At 49.5% G+C, this 24,719-nt stretch overlaps 1 protein-coding gene across 2 annotated transcripts in view; it reads right to left on the bottom strand.

The window, feature by feature from the left end:
* Positions 1-269: 269 nt before the first annotated feature.
* Positions 270-24,719, bottom strand: part of LOC126537593 (uncharacterized) — a 464,401-nt gene continuing 439,951 nt past the window's right edge. For both annotated transcript variants that reach the window (XM_072287911.1, XM_072287912.1), the window contains exons 5-13: positions 23,192-23,307; positions 10,414-10,481; positions 9,309-9,484; positions 8,077-8,139; positions 7,257-7,631; positions 6,211-6,393; positions 5,436-5,543; positions 3,817-3,933; positions 270-3,201 (exon numbers count right to left, since the gene is read on the bottom strand). In XM_072287911.1, the coding sequence (XP_072144012.1) occupies positions 2,840-3,201; positions 3,817-3,933; positions 5,436-5,543; positions 6,211-6,393; positions 7,257-7,631; positions 8,077-8,139; positions 9,309-9,484; positions 10,414-10,481; positions 23,192-23,307 (1,568 nt within the window). In that variant the 3' untranslated portion in view covers positions 270-2,839. The remainder of the gene's footprint in view (positions 3,202-3,816; positions 3,934-5,435; positions 5,544-6,210; positions 6,394-7,256; positions 7,632-8,076; positions 8,140-9,308; positions 9,485-10,413; positions 10,482-23,191; positions 23,308-24,719) is intronic.

The raw sequence follows: 24,719 nt of genomic DNA, 5'->3' as shown, positions 1-24,719 counted from the left end.
GGTTTCTGTCTGTGTTTTGCTGGGCTTCTCTGGCGCACAGCTCGGAGTTGGCCTCCCGGTGCTGCCGATGTGTTTCGGCCGGTGTCCCGGCGCGCACTTCGGGATCGGCCTCCAGGCTTCTGTTCCTTGGCATGGTATAATTACACGATACTCAAGAATTGTACTTGCCCTGCAATGGAAGAAACATCACCGAGAAACAATCACTGCATGCCCTGCTCTTGAATCACTTGTCATCCAAGGCAGCAATTTCACCAAGAGATCAGCCCAGATTTCGCTTTCATAATAGCATTTATTACACCATAGTGGCCGATAGGGAGATACAATAAAAATAAATTAACTCTCTCAGCATCATCTTCAGCAACATGGTAACAACACTGCACAAACAAAAATTTCTGGGTTTGGAAGTCGGGAGAGGGGGGAGTGGCGTATCTCTGTGTGTGTGTATGTGTGTGTGGCAAAAAAAGCTGCTCAAGCACTCTTGCATAGGAACCTTTTTTGCTACATACCCTAAAACTCCAACGTGAACTACATTTTAGAACGAGACTCGTTTCCCTTGAAAGTGAATTGTGCTTTCAATGCATCAACTGCCAGTGCAAATGGCACCAAGGGACGGACACATTGTCTTTCAAGCAGCTGTGCTTTTAGAATGTGAGACTCTGGCTTCAACTATGTGCAAGTGCTTCACTGTAGCACGACAACCATTATATTACACATATACATGTTCGGCATCGTCAAGTACTGTGTGGGGACAGAAAGCAGATAGTTAATACCACTGTCCCATGGGCACTTCCAATACTCAATCTACACTGAACATTTGGAGCATGAAGCATAAGTGACTATAGTAGGATCTAAGTCAAACATGCTTGAAAATGCCAGTGCCAGTGGTGCTCAACCTGGTTCAAGTTCAATACGCATCAACTCGTGCCCGCTTGAAATTGCTCATGTAACAGAGATATGACACATATCTGCACCATTTGCGCCCTGTCACTTGAGCTCCTTATTGCTTTTGCTAAATATAATTTTGCTTCAGTTTAACGGTTGTGCCTTAAAACAACCAGCGTATCTTGGTATCCTCAACTCAGTTCCAAAGGTATCTTGAAGAACATTGCTTAGCTTTAAGCTTTCAGCAATAACAATCTGAGTTCATTAGCACCAAATGCAGCTGTGGCAGACTTGCAAACTGACGTGTGACAAGACGTCCTAAACATGTTTGTGGATCAAACTCTGCTTGCTGAAAAACTTGACTAGCATACTAGTAGCAGCTGGCAGAACAGTGCTTAAGTTTTACTGTGCTGTGACATTAAGGTAGGCTGCTCATGTATAATGTGACCACATAGAACAGTAGAAAATTTAAGGGTTATATAAGTAAACATGATTCAGCTGTTCTACTGAAATAATAAACCTAATAGCATGTCAGCTCAAACCTTTTGAGCTTGCTAAAAGGCAAAGCAAAATTAAATGTGGAATGTTTCAGTAATGAAACGTAAATGACCAAGATTCATGACATTGTCTAGTTTTGGAACACACCAACCTTGTCATATTATACTAAGAGGAATCATGAACATTGGATAGTCTTTTGAACAAGCATTACATACACTAAGGTGGCAGGCTCTTAAACGTGGTAAACAAAAACTAGTTTCTGTAAGCTGTTGCTGAAGGCGGCTTCCTTAGGAGCCACAGCAGTACATAATGCCATAGAAGTGTCTCTTGTTTTAAATAATTAGTCCAAAACCTGTACACAGTTCATAACACACACTAGCACATCGTGTGTCCAGACAATGCACCTGCTCAGCAGAACAGTTTGAAGCGCTGTCACGTGAAAGCTGACACTTGTCCGTGTGCATTGTCCTTGTATCAAAACACATCTACCACAGTCACACACTGTTTGCAGACAACTTGGCTGCTTGCCGTCACTCAGATGGGACTCCCTGTAGAAGTTAACTTTTGATGCAGGCTACACTTGGAGGTGAGGTCCCTTCACTAGATGAAACAGCAGTTCCTAATGTGACAAACATGCCTCTCCTCCTTTTATGGCGAGTTGCAGCTTTTCTGAAGATCACTGGAATGCAGGATTGTGACTGACTGCTGGCTGGCCACAAGGCGCATCACTTCCAGGGCAAGTGTCAGGTATATATATCAGGTAAGGTGCTCTGTACAATAGTAAAAGGAACATAAACTTCGTACCTAACAACAAAGCAGACTGCTCAACCACTGCAATGTTGGAGAGGAGGCTTAGGCAAGTCTCCGTTAAAGCATTGAGAATGAACCAGTGCCTGTAGGGTGAAGGAAACTGCAGGCAAATGTCATCACCGTCTAGTCCATCCTATCGAGCACTGGTAAGTACTGGTACGCACTCGATGCAGAATGCAGCCTTTTGCTTGGCTCATGTACAAATTCTACATGCATAAGTGCACCAGCAAAGGTTCTAAACGCTAATCTGAGTCCCCGTTTCTTTCTGTCTGGCAAAGCACTGTACAGGGACATTATGACCTGCCACACAGAAACCCACAGGAAATGCAGCAAGGTGCTGCAGAGCATACTTCTTTGTTCCCATGACAAATCCCAACAGGTCCCTGTGCACCTGTTCATGTTCTGCCTGCTGTGTCTTCTGGCTTGGCAGAGTGTTTTGTAAGTTGACAATTATGCTCAAAGCAACAGACGTCTTGCCTTTCTGCCAAAGTGTCACATGAGGACCTTGCAACCAGCCAAAAAGAGGCCACAGGATGCTCAGGAAGGCCTCCTCTTCATTTCTTTGTTCCCACCAACAAGTTCACAAAGTGTCCATGCTTGCACCAGAGTTTGTGCCACACGGTCCATTGTTGTCATAACAGCAAGCCTATCACCTGCGACTTCTGGACACCGGCGTCTGTGGATGGGCGGCCTTCCTGTGCGTATTCGGCAGTAGCCTGCCGATCAAATGGCCAGGTGGGAGAGCTGGCACTACAGAGCTGCGATCTCGGGATGGTGCTGCACTTCCACAATTGGCCTCGTCGCTGCCGTCACCACATGAGTCAAACCCGTCGCACCAGACGGAACCTGGCACGCAGCGGCCGTTCTTGCACTGGCGCTGGTGTGCCAGACAGGGCGAATCACAGCCAGGCGGCTCGTCTGATCCGTCATCGCAGTCACGGTAGCTGTCACAGAAGTTGTCCATCGGGATGCACTGGCCACTGTTACAGGTGTGCTGAGAGGTGGGACAGACTGCGAACAGAAAAGAAATGGCAGGACGAGAAGGTCCATCAGATGACCAAACCTGCAGCTCAAATACCTTCATAGAACACTAAACTAAAACAGGTTGCTATGTAAAAAAATTATACTCACACTAAAAGTGCGGAAGCGTAGTTACTTTAAAGCATTGAAGGGAAACACACACGCACAAAAGTAATCCAGATTGCCTGATTACTCTTGTGCAAGAATATTCTACTAACTCGTATAAACCTCCCTGGCAGAATAAGTAAGATAACTGAGAGAAAGTGAGGCTGACACTGCCACCCCCAGTGAATTGTCGCAACAGGTCACTGTCACAGTGAAATCCTTCAGCAACTTCCGTTTCCTTTACTTGGAGTCTACTTTGTGCACCATGAACAGCCTGGTGATACAGCATAAGCCATGATGGCACAGTCACTACTCCGTTGCAGCCTCGGTGACCAATGCGTCGTGAACTGCACATCAGTATGGTCAGCATTAATTGAGACCATTTTAATTTGATTTCGTGAGGCTGTGATGGAAACGCTGCACAGATATTGACACTACAGTTGCCTGAGCCATGCTTTCAGGTAAGATGAGAGTATAGCGCACAGCAGAGCGCATACTTACGAGTTGTGCAATTGGCCTCGTCGCTTCCATCCCAGCAGTCAACAAATCCATTACAGCGGCGATCAAGTGGGAGGCACGAAGTGTTGTTACTACAGTGAAATCCGTCGCTTCCGCATTCTGCAACAAGGACAATGGTTTGCACATTCAAAACATGCTTGTTCAAGAAATGTTTCAGCAAACAAAAAAGGAACATGGACCTAGTTTTCCTTACAGGTTAGGTGCGACAAAAATGCGGCATCATGCTAACTACAGCTGCCACTCAGATCTTCATATGAAGGCTCTTCTCAACCTATGTGAATGCTTAAGTAAAGGCACGAAGATTGTCTTTCTATTTTCATCTAACAGCGGAAATCTTCTTGAGAGCAATTACCTTGGCCATAGTACCTGCATCGAAAAACTAGCTTTACTGCATTAGACAACAGTCACAGGTGAAGCCACTACGTGTGAAAGAAGGACCACCACCTGCATATCTCGGAGGCCATGGCCTCTCTATCAATGATAGAAATGCTGGAAAGAGGGTTTGTGTTTTGAGTTTCTGCATAACAGAATTACGTTTTCTTGCACATTAAAATTACAATCCGACGTTATCATGCCTGTAGTTCGTGTGTAAGTGATACTTTACGATTTTTCTGATGTATTCTACTTTGAGAAATTCTATTAGTTCAGTAACTTCCTTGCACTACATGGAGGGCCTGCGTGGTTGAGTATCCGTGGTTCGAAATGACTCTACAAAAACGACGGTCGACGCTGGACATCGACGTCCGATTTTCTGCGACACGGGGCCCTTAACGCTATCGAATGAATACAGAGTTTTACAATACTTTTGGGGCCACAATGAGATTTGCGGGTGTTAGCGTTGGGGCCCGCAGGAGCGTAGAGTTTTACAATAGGGCTTTGCATTTGCGAATACCGTCTTGTGCTTGCAGCGCCACTATGGCGTCAAATAAAAGCAATTAGAAATAATTAAATAAAATATGCAATTTTATGACAAGAGTAATTTTGACCAGTCGTGTTTCTGCATTTAATTGCAATTTAGAGGCTATTGTATTAGCAGCAAGCAATTAGTTGCACTTAGTTCTGAATAACTAACTTTATGTGCCTTTGCCAACCAAGTTAAGGTTTGTCAGACCTGTGAACCATGAAATCGATAAACGAATTCGGAATCAGCGGCATATAATCAATCAACCTTTATAACACACGCTAGTTGAGACAGAGCGATAAAAACAGTTCCCCTAGCTTGCGAACTTCACGAAGTAACACGAATCGAGTCCAGTTTGGTGCCAATTCAGAGCCGTCATTTCGATCGGTGATGCTATGTTTGTTGGCGCAAATCTTTTGGGGCAGCGTTGGGGGCTTCCACTAAATCAGTGAAATAGCGTGCTGGACACAAAACCCAAACGCGGTTTGCGTCTCGCGCATGCACAGTGGTGTTGGAGCTATTTCTTTGGGGGCCCCTATTCTAAAGCTCTGTATTATCCACCAATAAAGTTCCACCATCTGCATTTCGACACTCGGCTATTTCACCACCGGCTAAAAAAAAAGCTCTCGATTATTGGAGTGGCACATCAATTTGAATTACGACGCTCGCGGCTCTGTAGGCCGTCGTAGCTTACACTCACCGCAGTTGTACTCATCCGTCATGTCGTAGCAGTTGAAATGCCCATCGCAGCGGCGTTTTTCGGGGATGCAGAGACCGTTCTTACAGCGCCACTCGTCGTGGAGGCACTCTGAAATAAAACAGAAGAAGCAAAGATTAGTTAATCATCGAAGCAAGCGAAGCGGTCTATGTACATAGAGTTTGTTGGTCTCTGAGACTTGGTTCTACTGACTTGTAGACATCCGGGGGAATCTAAATATAGAAAGGACTAAATGCCTACATATACAAAAGCCAAACGTCAAATACAGCACCACGGCCGACGGACGTTTTCGTATTGCGTAACAGTACTCCAGTTCTTGCCTTCAGGCTTTCGTGTCACCGGTGTCACGCGGCCACTTTCGATAGCAATCAATTAAGCCCGATCCGGACCGAAATATTCAACCGCGATTGGCTACCTTCCGCAGCTCGCGCAAATGAGCCAATAGCGACAGAGATGTACCGTCCAGATCGAGCTTGATCGCGATCGAAAACGTGCCGTGTGGTACCCGCATAGCAGAGACCAATCTACTAAAAATGAAATGATCGCTAATCAGCAGTGATGGACGAATAACAAGCGCTCAGACAGACGTGCATGACACACACCCAGGAAAACCAAAATTACTCTGGGTGCTCTGTTTTCAGATCCATGCCAACCACAATTTTCATCCAACACAGAACAAACACGTCGTGACGCTGCCTGATATAGCATCGGGAATATTCGACTCGCGAGCACCGCGTTCGGGCGTCGCGCCACTCACCGGAATCGTCGACGCAGTGGACGGTGGCGTTGTCGAGGCGTCGGCAAAGCTCGTTGGGACCCGAGCACCACCCGCCGCATCCCCGGGGATCCTTCGGGTCCTTTGGCGTCACGCAGTGCGGCTTGGTCTCCTCGCCACTCATGAAGCATATCTCGCCCGGCTGGCACTGGTGGCACGGCCTCCCTGCGAACCGGTCAAAAGGAAACGCGTGCTCTAGTTCAACGCCGCAACTGCGCCTGTCCCCGTATACAGTTGTCATTCCGCCGACCAAGAAACTTGGCTTAGACTGCGCGACATGTCGAACACACGGCACTTTGCTACGTGAAGTAGAGGTAAACCGAACACGCAGCTCTGCGTTCGATCCGCACCGCCACGGCGCTCCCGCACGGCACAGTGGTACGCGCAGGTGAAACGTGAAAGCCATCATTGCAAGACCGCGCCCACCACAGGGCAGTTTGTCGTTGGAGCAATGTTCGTTTCACCGAGAGTAAAAGCGAACGCTAGGCCTTAGTTGCTCGCCTGGCTGGCTAATCGTTGCTTTGTAAAACTCTCGTGTCGCGGATACGTCATGCGCACGCCTGGAGACGGGTCAGAGAGCCGTGAAGATCAACGCATCCGTGTCTCTGCGCTACTGATACTCCAATGCCCAGAGAAGGGGGCGAAGAGCGGTTACATCCTCTTTCAAGTATCAAAGTCCGCTGCAGCAAACAGGTATTTATGCAGATGTATTCGCACAATGTGTTCAAGCACCCGTTTTCAATTAGTTTCGCGATGAGCCTGCGCCTGCATTATGTGTTCGGCCTTTCGTACGTGACCGTCTTTCTTTCTATTCTTCTTTTAAAGAAGAGCAATCAGCTAGCGTTGGAATCGTAGTACACATTCGTGCTCTTAACAAGCATGGCCTCGCAGATCGGGCGGCGGATGCCGTGCCGCCCCCGATCTCCGAAGTCATGCAACAAGCCTACCGAGATTCACAGCGCACCGCGACTATATATGGACACTACGAACAAGAAAAGAAAGCTCCAAGGCTCGACACCGCCACTCACAGTCATCGGGCATCGATGGCTGCGAAGCAGTGTCCGCCGTCGCCTGCTTGCGCGTCGTGGACGGCGGTGCCGCCGTCGCGCTCTCGGTCTCCGAGTCGTCGCCGCCGTCGTCGTCGCCGCCATCGTCACCGTCCTCCGAGACCGCGTCCGCGCCGCTGGTCGTGGTCGTGTGGGGCGGCGCCCTGGTCGGGCAGAGGCAGCTCTTGAACTCGACCTCCTTGCCGCCCTGCTCGAGGCAGGCCAGGTTGTCGGGCAACAGGCTGCCGCGACCGTAGTGCGAGCGGCACTCACGCCGTCGCGAGCGAAGCCGGTTCGGGTTGCAGAGGCCGTCGTGGCCCGTGCAGTCGCTCCACGGGGACCACGGGGACCAGGCCGCTGCGCGCATGACGAGGGAGGCTTCAGTCAAAACCAAACGTGTCAGCAGTGCTAACATCTACGGGGTTCGTTTACTACTACAGCTTGCAGACCATATTCAGATGACGTGAAAGGAAAGGCGATCAGCGGACGCTGTACGCAAATTAAAAAGGAAATACGCGGGGGAAGGGGGGGGGGAGGTGGCGGCGAAACACACGATGACTAAAGCATGCAAACAAATGCCAAGGGATCTCCATAAGCGCTGAATGCCTTAAGTAAGCACGCCGAATCCTTGCAATCCGCTTAGGACGTCACCAGTGCCACCCCGCCGTTCCCTAATAATTTTACGTAGCCATTCATGAAATTGCATTGGTGTGGAAAGAAGTGCTTGACACAAGGTCTATTGCTTTCACGACTTCGTTTTACAAAATCGCGGTGGCGGAGGTCTGCAGAAATGGGGTCTTACCATCAAAGTAGGATGGCCCATGTGTCACCATGACTGGAGGAGGGACAGCGCCAGGCTCGACATCTGGACAAAAGTAACATAATCATGTCAATTAGCGCCGATGGCTGAAGCCCGAGTGATTGCATAAAAGCAGCTTGTCAAGCAGGCGCTTAAATTATACCTGGTCTGCTCGTGTTGTGCTATAGTGACAGATAAACCTAACGGCTAAGAAAAAATGAAATTTGGAGTTAAATGCCGTAACACCAAGCTCTTGCATATAATGTGCGCTCGAGTTCTCTTTCAGCAACGATGCCGCACCCCACTTGTCATATTACTACAAGCTACTTGACGCTACTACATAATCAGTGTCCAGCATTTTGTTTACGTAGCTCAGGATGCGTCTTCACCCTTGCAAGCACCCAATGTCTTGATGGCAATCAACGCCGGCCTCAACATCCAAAGGGTTCAGCAGGTCTAATATCGGCTCATGGGAGTTTGTTTGTCTACTTATTTCCTAAAATAAAAGGTGCATATAATTACCATGGTAAAACTCCCAGTTAAACACGTACAAATACGACATTCCCTGTGATTGAACAGGTTGGAAACAATCAAACAAACGAGCGAAGTGGGCTTCCCCTCACGAAGCCTGTGCTTGCAGGGAAGCCTGCTTTGACGGACGCTCTTTAGCTCGCTACGCACGAACGTAAGGCGTCGCAAATGACGTATGCCAGGCCGCTGCTTGTAAAATAGCCATAATTTAAGCGTTGCACACGGACCGGCAGCAAAAAAGCAAGCTCTGACTTTAATACACATCGATCGACGCATGCGGCGATCGCAGCGCCGGCACTTCCACAATCGTCTCCAATTTGGTTTTCGGCGAGCGCGAGCACTCGTGCAGTTGCTGCTGTTACACGTAGCGCGCGAGAACTTATCTTGACTCAGGCTATGTGCAACAGTGAAAGCAAATCCAAGCTTAACACCTCAATCACACGGGCCACCTTCAATCGCGATCGAGTGGGATAGAATTTCTAGATCGCGACTGTCTTCCTTCCGCAGCTTACGCAAAGGAGCCGATCGCAATTGAGAAACTCGATCTTGATCGCGCTCAATAGCGATCGAAAGTGCCCCGTGTGACTGACGTGTAACTCTCGCAAGAGACCACTCACAGGCAGCGGGCCTCGCCGAATCCTTTGACTGCGTAAAGCGGGCGAGCAACAACATCGGGCAAAGCGAATGCCAAGTAGTATACTCACTCGTGAAGTGCAAGGATCGTATGTCGACGCGGAGGTTCCCAGCGGGAAGGATGCCATGTCCTTGTTCGAGCACCTGGATGAACGCAAGGCCCACGTGGTGCGCCGCATTTGTCAGCGGCTGGTTGAGCACGATGCGGCAGCTGACGCCGATGCTGCTACTGTCGCTGGCGCTGTTTCTACGAACGAGAAGATAAAGAGAGAGAAGCGTCGACTGAGAACGGGATTGCCGCCGTCCACGTTTGTTGTATATCATTCAAGCTCGGCATGCTCGCGCGCCGTTCGCACCCCAACGATGCACACAGGTACCTTCCCCAAATTCGCTTTCTTGCAAGGTGCACTACAGATGTCGTTTCCTCTCAACCGCTTCCCGACTGGACATTTCGGAGTAATATCGTGCGACGCATGTCATTAACACGCGCGTGGAACCTTTCCTGCGGGCACAGCTGGTAATCGCGGCAAAGTGCAAATAGCTTTAATTGATGACGTCACAGAGAACGAGTAATGCTAAAGCGCATTTTACAGGACGGAGCGCATCAATCACGTTAGCGCTGTAAACTTAACGTGCGGGCCACGCGAACAGATATTAATATTCTTTTTTTTTATGTCTTCCAGAACCGTAAAGTCAGGGAAAACAAAGATGTGGTTTGAAACGACTGCGAAAGAGAACTCGGAAATGTGTGTCATCATTTCTTAATTTCACATTGTTATGACGATCGCAAGTGGTAAGAGCTTACAGCTCGCCCTGTGATGTCACGGTTCCTCTTTCCGAAGCAGTTCAACGGCATCAGAACTGGCTTTTTCGGTAAGAACAAAATTCGCAGACATACTCCACATAAGCAGGGTGTGGGGAAAACGCTCGTGCCGCGGGTACATCTCACTTTCGACGCTGCGATAACACAAGTAGCTATGAACGAATGCGCAGTTAGGTGCTGTAATCTCCGCACAGCCGACAGATTTCACTGAAATACTGTCCTCCGATAGGTCTAGCTATCTCTCAGAATGTTAGTATGGTAACGTCAATTCGGAACCACAGAACTCGATGGAAGCTGCAAACTCGAATGGACACCAAGAAACAACCGGAAGAAAAAAAGGAAAAGGAACTCACCTGAATTCTATAACTTGCGTCATGTTGTAGTCTTGTGATAAGGGTCCTAAGTAGAATAGCTCGTCTAGCTGTAAACGAAAAGAAAATATCAAAGAGAAACACATTTAACACCTCGACATCCTTGTGCTTACGTGCATGAGTGAAACACAAAAAAGCCCGCGAAAAAAAAATTCACACATTCGTAACAATAATTCGACGAAACTAGTTACAACCGGCTAAAATACCACTCGAAACATGGCGTCCCAGCTCTTAAGCTCTCGAAGGCTATGTGCAGACTTTACTAGAATTCGAGCAGGCATCACGTGACATGGACGGGCAACGTAGCGTCAGAAATGAGTTTCGCGTGGTTGCCTGTCACTTTACACTCTTCGACGCTCCACACAGCGGTTACGCAGTATGCTAATGCACAGCATAAGCACTGGGACGTTCGTGGATGAGTACAGCGCCGCAGATCCAATCGTCATAGCACCTTGACACTAAAGCACCGTTCCATTTACTTTCCGAGAACCTTCACTGGTGTATGTCTCGTTCCTGTCTCGCTACTCATGTTCTCTATTGTATACGAAATACACTTCTACTTGATTTGACTTGATGTCTATTTATTTCAAACGAAAAGGGAAACCAAGGCAAAAGGCGGTAGGCCTGACTGGGCCGTGGCTCCCTGTTCGTTATTCTCACTGGACAGGCGATATTTCGTCAGAATCTCGAATTCACTATTCTTTTCATCACATTTAATATGCACGGACATAACGTGAAGTGGTAACTTCAGGTGGCTGTCACCGCTGAAAGCGACACGCGGCAAGTCTCGTGAAGTCACGTCCTTTTCGGCGCCGCCGAGTCACGCCCGAACCGAGCGCGCATGGGGCGGAAAGCAGTCCGCGTCCCGTTTACTTGCCATAGCGTCGAGTCACGTGTACTATTATACCGCATACGTGTGCAGAGGGCTGTCATTTCCGCTCGGAAATACGCCTCGTCAAGCCGTGCTTCGCCGTCAACGTCGTCGTTCGTCACCCGGACTCTTCGTTCAAGCCCACTTCAGATCCACTCGAGCAGGTGGCTGCCTGGCTGCGTGCTTCCCTCCCTCATTTTTTTATTTCTTCCCGCACAATCCTCGGCAATTTCTGTCGCACGCCGCTCGTCACGAACAAGAGCAACGTTTAGAGCGATTCTCGATGTCGTCTCTCTCTTTTTTCCCGTTCGGGCGTGCTCCGTCCGACTCTTTCTTTCGCTTCGTTGCTGCGGTTTAATATCTCCCCGAGTTGCGCCGCAGGCGAGCGTGGCTGGCTTCCTTCGTCCAGAGCACGTTTTGAAAGCAAACTTGTCTCTTCCCCCCCTACGCCGACAAGCAGCGTGCTTGCTAGTGAGCATCCCAGGGGAGCCACTATTATGCCAGGCCTATAGCGCCAGCTTGGACGGTGCTTTGGCGCCACTAAGGACCTCATCGTTTTGCTATTCTCGGTGGGAGGGAGGTCGGTGTCCCGCTGGTCAGAAAAGAACGCTCGTTGGAGTCTCTTCCGATTTGCCAAGGGACGCGTACATACAGCTTAGTTGCTGCTGTTGTTGCTGTAGCCTGGAGCAACCGCGCTCCTGCCGCTGTAGCCGAGAAGAGCACAAGGGGGGCAAGCGACGAGTCTGTCGGAGCCGGGAGCACGCACGAACGCAAAGTCGGGACGCATTCGTTTGGGACGGCGATTTGAAGCGGATTGTGCGCACTCCCCGCTCCCTCCCTCCCTCTCCGAAGGGCCCACGCCCCGCGCGGGCTGCTTTCTCAAAGCGGCTACTTCCGCCGGTTTCTTCCAGCGCCGACTTCTGCTGCTGCTGCCTGCCCTTTCCTTTCAAATTCTCTTCTGCTCCGCGTATTCTGTAGCAGACGACGGCGAACGCCCCCGTTGTATGCGTGGTGTCTGAATGGATGCCGCGCCGGGCGCTGTTGGGAGCGCGGCGTTTGTGTTTGTGCGTCTCCCTCTCTGGCCGGCAAACATGCACGCCCGTGACAGGCCCAGTTTGCCGCTGCGTGTGTGTGTATATACGGTCGAAACAGTGCGGCAACACAAACTCCGCACACGAGCTCCGCAGAAAACGCTCCCGGCCTACCCTGGCCTCCCTCACACCCCGCCTTGAAGCGGGTGACAAGCGCCTCCTCCCTCTCCAACTCTCATTGCAGAGTATGGACTTGAAGGAAACGAAACGCCAAGAACCAGGGACCCCTCTCTCGGGGACCTGGCAAGAAGAAACGTCGGGAGGCTAGAGTTCTGCGGAATAGATGGAAAGTTCTCTCACTCTATTTCTTGCTCTCTTTCTCTTATCATCATAGAAAAGCAAGAAAAAAAAGCAAGCAGACGAGAACGGGGTCGAAAACGAAAGCAAAGCGCTCTGAACCGTGGAGGCCTTTCTCGGGCAGTCACCCCCCTCCCCCCCTCAACGCCGTATGAACTGCGGCAGGGCAAGTGACGGCGGCGGCTTCTTCGCCCACCGTCGACTCCTTTGTGCTTCCGCGTCGCCGACTCTCCGAAGGACGGGACGGGACGGAAACCTCCTTTTTTCTCGCCTTTGTCGCCCCGACCGGGAGTTTATTTGGTCCCATTCTTCGGGCGGCTGCATCTCCGCTGCATCTCGCGAGGAACGTTCGCTCCTTTTCTCGACCGTACCGCGCACACAGAAGAGAGAGAAGCCTTATTATGGAGTCCGACCCTTGCACCCCGTGCGTGCACGAAGAGCACGACGTTCTGCGGCCGGCTTTCTCTTTTTCCCGGAGCACGACAGATTCGCAAATGGCGAATAAATGGCACGACGGAGCAGCTTGGTTCTCTATACTCGTCGACGATGCTTCGTGCCCTGATTGATCCACATGGTGTGGATGGGGAAAGTGAACGTCTCTAAAGTTAGTTAATCTGCTTTAATTTTTCTTGTACAATTCCCATTTTACGCTAATATGTGCTTTCTTTAAAGTGTTATCTCCCCTCCTCCGTTTAAGCGCCGGCTCCTTGGTCCATTCCCCCGCAGTTGGTAACGCGCCACGGTATAGGGAGCAAGTAAGTATATGCGATCAGGAGACTCGTTGATGCCACCATCACGGGATACGGGAGCAGGTGAGATTAACATGTAACCACATGCTGACCTGCGAGAAATTGGTGGTCGCGTACGTTACTCGGAATCAGGGCAAGAGATGTGGCCTACTAATCCACGCGGTGTGGGGGGAAAATTACGGGGACGCTTTGTGGCCGAGCTCTCGACGAGCGCTCGTTCCAGGCACAACGAGAAGGTCAGTTTAGCCGCTTGCAGGAATGTCTGTGTGTGACGAAAGGAGTGGAACGATAAAAAAGAAAATTAATATAAAGGAACCGACAAGTCGTTGTCGGGGATGCTAAGTTTTTCTTTACTGCGAACTAAATTTTTCCTGCTCATTTTGATGACATTAAGTTCTCTCCCTCTCTGGCACGCATTTCATGTCTGCGGTGGCTGTTGGTTCCTCCGGTAACCTGCGTCTTTCTATTGACTGCCACACGTATTTATTTATTTATTTATTTATTTATTTATTTATTTATTTATTTATTTATTTATTTTGTGGCGTGCACGAGAGCTAGCACCGTAAGAGAAGTTTCTTGGCGGAGAAACCGCGAACGGTACGACGGCAGTTCTGCGCTCGATCGGCCAGCCCTTTGCAGTTTTCTAGGCATCCACCCCCAGGCAGCATTTCTACAGTTTGTTCCAGAAGTCCGAAATTGCACCGTTCGTCGAACGCACGCTTACATCTTTCCGCGGTACACAAACATCGTCGCCGACTTGCCCTTTCTCCACGAAACAACGGCTGAGGGCAGTGCGTGGTATCATTACGACTGGGAACACGACGGAAGGGCGATGTCGCCGAGCAACGACCGCCAGCGTAAAGAAAACTAAAATAAAAAAATGCAGAGAGAGAGAGAGAGAACAAGAAAACACGCGCATTTAGGAATCGACTAATTCGTCAAAACGGCGAGGCTATATACCTCCCAGGTATTGAGCAACTCACGTACGCTGCCAACGTCGGAAACGCGACAGGTCGCCCCCGGGCTGGTGGTCGGTGTGTAATAAGCATGTCCAGCGGTTGGGCGGCGGCCATTTTTAGCCCATTGCACGTGGTCAACGACGAAAAGCGACCCGCGTGTACTCATCGCCAAGAGGCCTGCGGTCATGTCGCATGCTTGTCGTCGTCCAAATCGATCGTTCGCTAATGGAAGGGGGGCACTGCGACCTACGACACCGGCACGTGGTGGTTATATATCGACGACGCCGTCTATAAGGGGAAAATACGGGGCGGCGGCGACTCGGCAAGCGCTCTTGGCGCCAGCTCGCAGAGTCGCTGATCTATACCCTGGCGTTCAAAAAACCCGAAAGCAACGAACCCCACAGGCGTACACAGCGGTCACCACAGTAGACGCCGGTTACACGCGCACAAAGAATGAACTGCAATTATAATGCTAACTCCGCCCAATAGCGTCGCGTGATTGGATGGAACTAAATGCTGTCCCCGAGCACAGCTTCCAAGTTTACGATCTGTGCGCACCGGGAGCTGAAGGCACGTGACCGCCCTGGTGCACTATTAAAGTGTGCTATACTCGTAAAATGATATAGTGTATCTTCATACGTATAGTACACATATACGCGTGTATCCTGATATCGCAGAGCACTGACAATACGTATGAAATTGGTGCACCGATATCCTGCAAGCCTGCATGGCACACAAACAAGAACGCACCAGTGCAGCATATACGCAGACATTCTGTCATCCTGGCACATGGGCAAGATGCAGCAAGCTGGTGCCCGCATACACAATGATTGAATGGATACCGGTACACAGACAGGGGACGAAGACTGTGTGTCCAGGGTGGTATACGCAATTATTCTACACAGTAAGGGAGACCTATTATAAGCTCCGTCAAAGGTACGTGCCAACGGACAGTGCACGATATATAACAAACGTCAGTAGGTACACCTGGAATTTTTCGACGTCGTTGCACAACCAGGCGTAATAACTTTCGCGCTGAAACAGACCGTGCCAGTAATTACCCCCTGTACAAACCTACAGCGCTATCGATTATTTATATAGTAGAGGCTTCAGAAGCCGCACGTACACGAAAACCCAGCGAAGCCTCGCGAGAGCACATCGTTAACCAAACAGCGCGTCCTTTATGCATGCTCAAACGACGGGCGTCCTTCGCAGAACTTAAGCAGATTTTACGACTTTCGTAATATTTTAAGCCGGAGGAACGTGCATGGCTGCAGCCGTATACACTGAGACTCGCACATTAGGAACCGTGCGCGCGTCTCCGACCTGCAACGACGTCACCGAATATAAGTCGTCGATCCGGTCGCGCAGCAGGGTGATTACGGGAAATCGAAAATGTCGAGACGCAAGGCACGTCCTTGAGCGAATAATGCGCCGCGTATGCAAATGAAGGAGACCGCGAGTTCGTCACAAAAGCGGACCTCCCGCATGCAGCGACTTCGTGCGGGCCATCACTCGGCAATCACGCTTTCCGTTTTGGCTCGAACAATAACGGTGCCACGTCTCAATTATGAAGAAATCGGAATCGAGCTTGCATTATATGCCGAAATCCGCACGCATTTTAGCAAGGGGTAAATTATTCGCGTTTTTATCCACGCCATTGATGGCCTCTCGATCCCCTCGCTTCTCAGCAGTCCCGTTCGCGACTTCGATTTAACGTGCGCCCGTATAGGCAATGCGAGAGGGGACGGCGAAATTGTTTTCAAGACAACGACATACGGGTTCCCGGCGTGTTCATCCAAACCTGACAGTTAATTATGCGCCAAGAAGCTCTCCACTTGAGCACGGCACAGATAATGTTCAGTCGCCGTGGCCTGCTGATAGAAATTTAACGCTGTATTTCATGTAATTCCAACACTCTGTCAATCAGCATCACTGTGTAAATATACATATATATGAAATATTACTGTCTAGCCCATCTCAGTAAATATGGGCCAGGAGCGGGCTCTAATGGAAATGAGTTGTTCCCATGGATTAATAGCGGACGACACTGTATACGCGAGCCGCATGCAACCAATACACGGAACGAGATCTTGCGGAACGAAAGAACGAACTACGTCGTGCATGTGATCTCAAGTCATGTAAAGGTTCAGCTTAACAGCGTATATTATAGCATAATCTTACCGCTATGCTGTTACCGCCCCCCCCCCCCCCCCCCCCCCGCAGCCTGCGCACGCGCAGTTCCGCGCATGCGTAGCTGTCGTCACCGGTCGCTTTTTTGTACGCGTTGTGGGCGCCATTCTTAAATACCTCGTTCATGCACAGGCGAGCAGGATCGTTAGTGGGGCGGCGCGCTCCTATTGCATCACACGGAGGGTGCCACTGGCGCGGCCCTGCCCGTATAGAAGGAAGGGCAAGCACTCGTTTTCATTTTTTTTCTCCCCGTCTTTTCCTCATTCACATTCACTTTCACTGACCCCGTGTCGCCTCTCTACGGTTGCCGCCCCCTCTTCTATCCTTTATGTATCGTTTCTTAATATAAATTTTTAATTTAATTTCATTACTTTATTTTCTTGCTGCGCCAACATTTCGGCGCACACAGAAAGTGCTACGCGAGAGAGCCTAATTATCTCCCTCTGCTACGGGGACACGCGCACTGCTCCTTGATAAGTCGACGCAGTTTCGTCAAGTATAGCCGTGTGTCGTCTATGTGACCCAATTCCGTGCAGCACGACAGAAGCTAGAGCCGGGCCGCAATTACGAGCAGACGGCACGGAGCAGACCACCTGTGTACTCTTTTATGAATTATAAGAAAGTGTATCCCCCTCCCGCTCAACCATTTCATTCGGTGTGTTACGCGTGCAAAGTTTCCAGCACGCAAATCGACAAATTTGGAACTACCTTTTATATCGCGCGATCACGGACAGGCACCCTCGCACTCCTTCCTGAGGCACCTTGGATTTCTTGCGCAACCATGCTGTCCTTTCTGATTCCCCGCCCTCCGTCCGTGTTTTACCTTCATCTTGCGTCTTTCGCGTTGCACAGTGCGTCGTGTTCAATGAATAGCAATTAGCTTAATTTGCTGCTCCGCCAAGAAAACCATAAATTCAAGGTAACTGGCCGACTCCTCTTATTGTGTCCATCCGCCGACGCGCCGACGCTCCGCGCATTCAGTTTTCCAAATGTTACAGACAGGGCTGCCTTTCTGAGTCTACAGGCAAAGCGTCAAACTTTACATACACCGCACATAACACGGACCGTCATCAGTGACCACGAGACTGACACTGTTACGGGACTACTTCGCGTCGCGCAAGAGCAAGCGCTCGCCCTGGGCACTCTTGGCTTCCGCCGTACTGCGCAGAACTAGACCGTACGCGGAGCACGGACAGCCGGCCGCGTGGTATGAAAGGGACGCGCCATTAAATTCTTGCGCGCCGAAGAATTCTCGAGAAACTCTGGGGCCGGTCCTTCGGTGCAAAGCCCGTGGCGCTGTAACGAAGTTCCCAAATGAACAACAACCTACACATATACAGTATAATAATACGCGTACCCGCACGGCGTGCCGCAAGAGGACGGTAGTTACTAGGACGTCCTTCTCATTTGCCCGCGCTTGCTTGCTCATTCGTTCCAAGACATCGACAGTTATTGCAGGAGCCTTCTCTTTCTTTCTCTCTCTTCCCCTCGCTCTCGTCTGATTTTACTTTCCGAGGCAAGCGCCCGTGCATAATGAATGCGGTGGTCGAAAGATAGTTGGAGCGTTAACATGTAGCGTGTAACTAGTAATCCGGGATAGCTGGAGCGACTCTCATGAGTGAACTGAAGCAAGTGCGCTAGCGTGCAACTTACTTTGGTTGGCGCCGCGTGAGAGGGCGGAGGAAAAGAGGGAGAGAAGAAGAAGAACAAAAAGAATTCGCGAAAAAGAAAAAAAAAAGCTCGGAGAGAAACAATTTGTATAACGTAAGTTGCGCAATTCGCGCACTTCTGAGGTTGAACCTGACTACAATTACATTGTACACCCCTCGCTAGCATATTAACCTAAAAGAAAATCTTCGGTGGTCACGGCAGCTGTTTCCCGCGCAGATATAGGCAAAGTCCATTGTAATCGAGCTTTCTTTTTTCTTTTTTTGTAGTTGCTCGGTTAACGAGGAGACCCCGAATGAACCATTATTAATTAGATTGAGTTTTTAATTCAGTGTGCCGACACAGGTTGAGGTAGGCCACAAAGTTCTTTTGTTTCCCGAGGCTAACCGCAGCGGTCGCTCCTATCGGCGAAATTAGAAACCTATTGTTCTTTTGTAGATTACACGCAAAGGAAAATCTTTTCTGCGATAGCGTATAAGAGAGACAGCAAAACAAGTTACCCTGTCGGCGACATTGTCTACCATTTTTTTTTTCTAAATGAACAGCTTTAGTATTAACGCAGTCATTTGAATATTTGAACAGAAATCGAGCACTAACGCCATGAAAGGAAACACGAGGAAAAGAAAAGATGAAAAAGGAGAAAGAAGGAAAGAAACGGTAAAAGGCAACAAAAAAACCAGCAACAACTAAATGTATCCAGACACTTGGCGCGACGCTAATGTCCTCGCATCTCTTGTTTCCAACACCTTTATTGAGTCTAACCACGGCGTAAGTAGATTGAAGCTTCGAGAACATAGCTTGTTTCTCGGCGCTTTTCTATACGCAATTTCACGTCGACGCGTTGCATGAGTTTTCTTCTCTTTCTTTATTTTCTTCTTTTTTTTTTTTTCTTCCAAGTGCCGATTAACGTTCGCGCAGTCGTTACAATATTCTGCGCTCCTTCGAAATAACATTTCAAACAAACGCGCTCGAAGATGCAGCATGCCTCTTTAACGCTTTCGCGCTGCAGCAGCTCTGAAACGAATTAAAGTTTGAAGCACGGGCGAGCCCTGTATAGTGTGAAAAGCGCGCAGGAACTTTCGTCGGGCTTTCTTGAACTATGGGGGATGGCGAAAGGAGCAACTGGTTGACGACGAAGCGAAGACCGTGCGTTGCGTGTTGTCGTCTGCATGCCGCTTCGAATTCGCACACCGCTCTTGGCTATCACCTGTCCCGTCTTTTCCTCACTTCTTTCCTTCCTTCCTTGGTTCCTTATTTCTGTCCTAAAGCGGATCAGTCGAGAAGTGACGTTCGTTTGTTGAAGTATGAACGCCGGAACACGAAAAGGGCAAATAATAATAACAATAACTTTTAAAAAGAAATCGGCGCGTCTGCGCAATTCTTTTTGGAGGAACGTGTGCGGGCGAAGCCAACGTGTATACCGAGAGGAGAACAAAAATGGCAAATATACGCAAACAAAAGGAGGCTCGATCTGTCATCTTTTCTGGCTCGCGGTATAGCAGGTTCTCAGAGCCGATATCGCGAAGAAGTTCCGCCGGATCGGGAAGCGAACACGGCGAGAGAGAGAGAGAGAGAGTGCGGGTACGATGCAGAGGCTAAGCAAATATCAATATCGCCTCGCCCGATACCCACTTTCATTGGGAGTTTCTCTGCGAAGACGTTATCGGAACGGGTATAGAAAACTGAACCGTATAGAGCCGAGGGATGGTGCGCGTGCGAAAAAGAAAAACGAAATAAAGAAACGAGTAAAATACCTTTCACGCATGCAGCTATAGGGAGACGAGCGTGGCAAGACGCCTTCGCTTCGAATATGTGTGTGTGTGCGAGTGCGTGTGTGTGTGACGCGCGAGAACACGGCATATGGATCTTCTCCCGATACGCGTCGCGTCGTTTCCGACAATCGTTCCCGCCTGCAAAGTCCGTTTGGAATATGCGGGAAGTCGGCGCGTCGACTCCGTGACTTTCGCTCAGGCGGTCCCTTTCTTTTCTTCTATAGTTTTGGTTATTTCTCTGTCTATTTTTTTTTTTTACCTCCTCCTCCACATCTCTCTCTCAGCATACGTTCTGTCCACCGCCCCCACTGGTAAGAAAGACCGTGTGCTACTATCCTTTTTTTTTTTCGATACTTTTTCGTATCAGTCCTTGTGACAGCGCGCATATCTGAGATATGGAGACGCTGTTGCGAGCTGCGTCGCCTTGGGTATTCTGCTGGATTTTATTTCCCTCGCACTGGGCGCCTAGACCAAGCTGTACGAAAGCGCCGATGACTTCCTGCTGTGCCAGCTGCCTTCTCTTTCAACTCCCGACCTCGCTCCCAGCCGCCCCACCCGCCCATCGCTCCAACTCCACTTCTAGAAGTAGAAGCATCCAAATCTCATCACAGGGCCAATTTTTTTCGCAGTTTCTGTTACTCGTAGTCGCGTTAGGTCTTCCAGTTTCTGCGCACTTCTGCTGGCATCAACGAAGCATCGCTTGATGACAATGATAAGCCGGTGACAGCGAACATCGGCGAATAGTAAAACAACGAAGCGTGGCAATACAGACTTAATCTCGGCAAAAGTAACATGCCTACTAGGAGACCCCAGAAGCTATCTACAATACATCCATAGCTTATATGTGGACGATTCATTTAATTTTTGGAAGTGTTGAGCTGCTTGACTACGATAAGTGTCATCCAACTCGGCCCCAACACCCAATTCTACTGCAAGAGTGCGGCTCTAGAATTGCATGCCGAACTGTAACACGCGGCCGACATGCTGCCGCGACGCTTTGGAGCAATTCACATGAAATGTTTTCACATGAAAAGGCCGAAGGACGTTCGGGACGTGTTTAGTTTAAACATCCAACGCCGGGTGGCGCACTAATAGAGAAGAAAAAAGAATTCTGGCGGCTCGGTTTCGAGTCAACGTCCGCACGCTAAAATATAGCACAGCGGCAATGATACACACGCTCACGCCGGAGACGGCCACGTGTCAAAATTATACTAAAAGCGATCGAAACCTCGGTGCCGCAAAAGTATGGCAGTTACGAAAACCACGAAAATTGGAAACAAGGACAGACAGAACGAGAGAGAGAGAGATAAATGACGAAAGCGGAGACAGAAGTTCGTCCGGCTTCCGGATTTACTTGGATCAACGCGTTGTTTACATTTTTCGATCGCAGGAAGCCGAACTTTCACTCTCGGGGGGCTTTCGCCAGCTTCCGCTCGTCCACATTTATTTTATTTTTTCGCTTCTTTCTTTCTCGTGTTTTGTCGTTCACTGCTTCCTGAGTGTCGTCACACTCTACGACGGAAACGCCTCTTGATCCTTATATATCCTGTCCTCGACGCGCGACGAAAAGACGGAGGGAAGAACTCCTAGAGGAGGAGGAGGAGGGAGACGCACACGCCCTCCTACGTCGGAGCTGCTTCAAAGCGGGTGCGGTGAAGTCGTCGGTTTGGGGCGAGGAAATTAAAAGTGAAAGAAAAAAAGAAAGAAAGAGAGAGAGAAAAGAAAGAAAGAACGAGAGAAAAGAAATAGACGTTCTCATCATAAATTTAAAACGAGCCGGAAACAGCTACGTATGGTGGAAAAGGGAAGAAAAAAAAAATGTTCCGCAATCTCCAGTTTCCTGATCTTCCGTTTTTGACAGATGGTGACTTCTCTAGATGGAGAAACTGAAATGTAAAAGCGCAAAAAGAACGAAGAAAGAAAGAAAGAAATGGAAAAATAACGAAGATAGAGAGACTTCGCTCTCAAAGATGTATGGTGCGGGATGATTTCGCAGATTTCTCTACACCGTCGTCCATTTATCTAGCACGCGTTTTTCGCCATCCCTGTGCGTACCTCTTTTCTTGTTAACTCTTGAACCCCCAGTTCATCTTCCAACATTTTCTATTCCGTCGCCTCGACCTAGTATATCGCCGTGATGTATGCGTCTCCGCAGGGACGTCGGAACGAGTTAGGGAAGAGTTGGTTGATGCACGGCGGATAGGGTGAACACTTGACAGGGAGTATCATCGCCGCGCATGTATTTATTGTGCCTACTCTCTCTAGCTTTAGGTTGCGGCTGATTATAGACAGCACATATACCGGAAAATTTGGCGAAGCTGCCAGGATGATGAGGAAGAAAAGGAGAACCCTGTACCATTTCTCTGTCTCCAAGCCTCTTAGCTTTCTCGACTTTAATTCTCGAATACCAGCGACGGTGTCATATCCAAAACTGCTCGCGACGTACTGAGGTGGCATACACAACCTTCGCAAATTGTCTCCTTTTATTCCCTTTACCCCTTTCTTCAGCACAGGGTAGCCAGCCGGTACTTACAATGGCTAACCTCTCTGTCTTTCCTCCCCTTTGTCTCCTCCTCCTCCTGTGATCAGTACGCGGCGACCAACTGAACTCAGAACTCACTGGGACGAAGCGAATGTGGCGGCCGGGACTAAGCGCGGTCCAAAGGCAAGCAATAGTTAAACGTCGAAACCGCATCTTTCGTCACAAGCAGGTCTTAAAGACAATTCATACTGATTGCGCGTCAACCGCAAGAACATATCGCCAACACTATTCAGAAAAATAAGACGGTCACAGTCTCGAAAGTGACATTTCCATTTATATATACATAAGAGGGCAATTGATGCCTGGCTAACGGACTTTATTATTATAATTATTATTATTATTATTTACTTCATCTAGTTTCACATAAGTTCCTCTTACTTTCACGAACATATGTGGAACAAGCATAAAAGTGTAGTTCCGACCCTCGCGTATATATACGCGTATGGTCAGAGTAACACACAACGCTGGCTTTCGTAGCGCGCCTCCTGAAGAGGCACTCGGCGGCACGCATTTCGAGAGCGATCTTGTCGTATACAAGTATACACAGACACACGTACACACACAGCGCAATTGTACCGAAGAACGAGCAGAGCGATGGCGCGACGGAACACCACTCACCGCGCGCGCCACCTCCGAGGCGAGGGACTTGAAGGGCCGGCTGGAGTGGTCGACCAGATCCGGGGAGTAGTTGCGGTTGGTGACTCGGAAGGTGACCTCCACGGCCCAGCTTCCGGCTGCGGGTGAAAAAGAGACGGCGCTGTAGTTACACACTGTGAGAGCGGGTTCCAAAGTGAAACGTCAAAGGACAATTGAATGATCGAGAGTGTTATACATGTATACGCCGAGTTGCAGAGGGAGCGAAATCGCCGAACAACAGTGTATATATAGAGTCACCGCGAGCAAGCCCACAACGTCGGGACTTATGGAAAGTTCAATGCGTTCCACTCTGTTGAGCATTATGCTATGACGCTGAATACCCGCTCGCACGCAGCGACAGTGCACCGCCAAAGTGACTAAGGTTTTGAGAGAGGTACTAGAACGATAAACGAGGTTTCTTCGCAGAGGCAAGTATAGAGAAGGCACTATACTTATGCTCTGTATACGGTGGTGGTGTGCCCACGGTGCAATCCGAGAGAGGTGTGCTTGGGCGCGTTATTGGGCCCGTACGCATTGTTATGTGTAAATTGTCCCAAGTACAGTAGCTTATATGCTTTGGAATGAAATGTAGTCTATATTCTTCCTTTCTTGGCGAGCACTCAGCTAACTATACCGAAGAAAAAGCGTGATCCGCGAGAGCATCAAGCCGACATCGCGCCACGCGCTCTTCATTTATATGTCATTTCCGGTTTACCCCGGGAATCACTCTTCGTGGTCAAACTATAGGCTATTCGCGAGTCCAGACGTGTTCTTGCCTGGTAACATTGCTCAGCCTGACATTTATGTCGGGCGTCTCTTTGACCCCATGTCGGGGTCCAAGAGACGAAATAGACGTCTCTCTCTCTCTCTCTCTCTCTCTCTCTCTCTCTCTCTCTCTCTCTCTCTCTCTGTGTGTGTGTGTGTGTGTGTGTGTGTGTGTGTGTGCGTGTGCGCGTGTGTGTGTGTGTGTGTGTGTGTGTGCGTGTGTGTGTGTGTGTGTGTGTGTGTGTGTTACGACGCAGCTTCCGAGAAAAAACACACGTTCCTCATATGAATACTCGTACGCTGAGATTTTGTCTTCGCACCGAGTCTTCCCCGCTAACCCCACACGATCCGGAGCAAACCGAAACGCGCCCATAGCTGCAAGAGATTGAGACAAGGACGCAGCGGGGGAAAAAACGAAAGTATGTAGCGGTATAATTAAATCCCCCGCTTCGATCCCCGTCCACTGTCTGCGTAATCTACACAGGATCGGTCGCAGGTTCAGCATCGAACCAAGCCGCAGTATCGAACGATCCGCACTCACGAGAGGGGCTTTACGTAGTTTAGTGTGTACACATAGGAGACGAGGCCGTGGCGCCGTGGGACGAACGGAACAAAACCGGTAATAGAACGCAGCAGCACGCCCACGGAATTACACAGCGACCGAAATTGACTGCGAACCTCGTGACTGAACGGGTACGGTAAGCGCAATCTCTCTATACCTCTAGCGACACGGGCTGCTTCGATT

The sequence above is a fragment of the Dermacentor andersoni genome, chromosome 4, assembly GCF_023375885.2.
Source record: "Dermacentor andersoni chromosome 4, qqDerAnde1_hic_scaffold, whole genome shotgun sequence".
Classification (NCBI taxonomy): Eukaryota; Metazoa; Arthropoda; class Arachnida; order Ixodida; family Ixodidae; genus Dermacentor; species Dermacentor andersoni.
Note: the sequence above shows the minus strand (reverse complement) of the source record. Positions and strands in the feature narration are given on the sequence as shown.